Raw genomic sequence first — 2,653 nt, 5'->3', positions numbered from 1 at the left:
GGGGGGGTGGTGGTAAGGAGAATCCTGTTTTGAATTGCTTAATTTGTCTTCTGGAATATTTAGAGAAACATGTAAAAGCAACTTATAAATTTTAAATTTCAATATTCAACTCCAGATCTGAAAATCAAAAGAAAAATTCAAAGATAGTTGCAGTCATGAAATCTCAGATGAAAAAGGTATTTCCACAAAAACCACTTAAGCACTTGTACTTGAAAGCAAAATCTTGTGCAGGTCACAAGGGCTCAGAAAACCAGAATCTTCAGCAAAAATATGAGTTTAGTTTATAGGTGAGATTACTTTGGTCTTAAAGAGAGAAAGGCAAAAGGATTCACATGAAGTGATGATCAAACTCTTTAGCCATCAGATATCATAGCCTTGTATTTCAGGCAACAAAAACAAATAGGTAGGAATACTTACAAGCTTGACTGGAACAATAGGTTCTTGAACAGAGAGAGTTAAGTCTTCATTCCACTCAGGATTAACGTTCTTTTTTATCACACGAGTCTTCAGTTTCTGCAGTAAATGTTTAGTTTTACACATCAGAAGAAATGATAAAACCAAGATATAAGCCACTTACTTCAAGAAAAGAACAGAAAACTGAAATAGCAGTTTAAATTAACTAAGTAAAGGCCACCATCTTGTAACTAAAAGTGGCAAATCAAAGTTCAGCAATGATAGAAAAGCATAAGAATATGAAAAAACCAAATGAAGTAATTTCTCAAGCTTGCAAAAGAAGAAGAATTTTTTGCTAAATTACTAAATCAAATTAATACTTGTTTCCTAAGACATATCTACAAATTGAAAGCTGAGAATTATAGGAATACCAAATAATGGTTAAGTTGCACTATTGCAACATGTTGGTCACAGGTTCAAAACTTGGAAACAGCCTCTTCTAAGTAACAGGGATAAGGCTGCGTATACTTGCCCCTCCCAGACCTTGTAGTAACGGGAGCCTCGTGCACTGGGTTGCTCATACTAAACTTTTTTATATAAATATTTATTAATTTTCACTCACTCACTCTCTCTCATAGAAGTGTATTGAAATATAACAGAATACAAGCAAGGGCTCCATAGCTGCCTCAAATTATACAGAGAACATACAATTAATCAAAGACCTTATGCCCTATGTCCGAGGAAAGCAGATTCAGTAACCGAATCGGCGGATTCCGATTCTGCCGGAATGGGCCTGAACCCTAGAAAAGCCTGATTTTTTTTTGAAGCAGGAAGCAGCAAAATCAGGAATCAGATCCAGACGATTCCGATTCTTAGAACCTGCGTTACATCAACAGATCACCATATAATATACCAAAAAACATTTAGAATTCGTGATTTATGCTGCCATGCGCTGATTACATGGAGCCAGCAACTCCAAACAAACTGTTTCTGACTTTTGACATAAAAGTAATAGAAAGCCTCTTGTCCTTTCCAAAGGATTCTCACTCATAAAAAGGGGAAAGCTTCAGGATCATCTTAAAAAAATTAGAAAGCTTGGATCTCTTAGATTCCCCTTATATTTTTGTCTTCCTTTTCAAATTTTTCTTTTTTGGCTACCAAAAACAGAAAAGATTTCATCAAAAAAACAAATGATTAGCCAAATCCTCATCTTCAACAGAAGATAGTTATCAAAACAGAGCTTTCGGGACAAGTCACAGAAGATGAAGCAAGAACAACTTTCACCCTTAATGTTTAATCAGTAAGTTTGGCTATGGAAAAAAAAAAATCCTAAGAAGCTTCAGAAAGGATGAAATTCGTCAAACTAGATCAGTTCCATTGGAAAAAAAACCCAAAAATTTCAGACCTAGTAAATTAAAACCCATAAAGATATCACAAACCCACAAAAATTTTCACAAATTATGAAAATTTCCAACCGGATTTCACAGCACAGAAGATCAAAAACCCATGTAGAAATCGAAACAGAAGCAGACCTGTTTACCCATCTTGACAACTACATAAGGATCGCTGCTGCGAACATCACGAATGGCCAGATTGATGCCGCGCTTGACACGAATTCTTAGAAGACCCAAAAGGTGATCCATGAAAGACGACGCTGTAGCAGAAGAAGAATTATCTGTTGGGCTATGTAGACAATCCATAAGTGACCTGATCTTCCTTATATATAATAAAGTCTTCCACAAGAAACGGTAAATATCTGTAAAAAAAAATTATTGATACTTAATTGTTAAGAATCCTCACATGCACAATAAGGATCTCAAATCTAAAATTTCAAATCTCAATTCTCCCACAAACCCAACTTGTTTCGAAAATTTATTAATTTTTTTTCCCTGCTTTTCCAACCTTCCTTGCAGAATCTGGGTTCTGGGAATTGGGTCTGGGAGATCCTTCTTTCTCTGCCCTTCTGAACAGAGCAGGTCCTCGAATTGGTATTTTATCTCAGCCACATTTTATTGTGTAGAAAGGAGAAGGTTCTGTTTGGAGAGTATGAGTCTAAAAATGGGTTTTTTTATTTCAGCCACATTTTGTTAGGGGTGTCAATTTCTAAATCGAACCGGTAAACCGGCCAGATCAAACCGGTAACAAAATGGATCGAATCGAACCGAAGCCTTATTGGTTCGATTCGGTTTGGAGTATTGCAACCCCAAAATCAAATCGAATCGCACCAGAAACCGGATGAACCCAAAACCAAATCAAAATC

At 36.0% G+C, this 2,653-nt stretch overlaps 1 protein-coding gene across 3 annotated transcripts; it reads right to left on the bottom strand.

Moving 5' to 3' along the window:
- Nucleotides 1–417: 417 nt before the first annotated feature.
- On the bottom strand, nt 418–2,439 carry LOC122075557 (protein C2-DOMAIN ABA-RELATED 4-like; the record flags this gene model as incomplete). Of its 3 annotated transcripts, none has more annotated exon segments than XM_042640635.1 (3): nt 418–513; nt 1,926–2,149; nt 2,253–2,439. In XM_042640635.1, coding segments are annotated over 2 exon segments (264 nt in total), but the record flags the coding sequence as incomplete, so codon positions are not given.
- Between the last annotated feature and the right edge of the window lie 214 nt (nt 2,440–2,653).

Source organism: Macadamia integrifolia, chromosome 1 (genome assembly GCF_013358625.1).
Source record: "Macadamia integrifolia cultivar HAES 741 chromosome 1, SCU_Mint_v3, whole genome shotgun sequence".
NCBI classification, from domain to species: domain Eukaryota; kingdom Viridiplantae; phylum Streptophyta; class Magnoliopsida; order Proteales; family Proteaceae; genus Macadamia; species Macadamia integrifolia.
The sequence above is the reverse complement of the archived record's forward strand: the minus strand, read 5'-3'. Positions and strand labels throughout refer to the sequence as shown.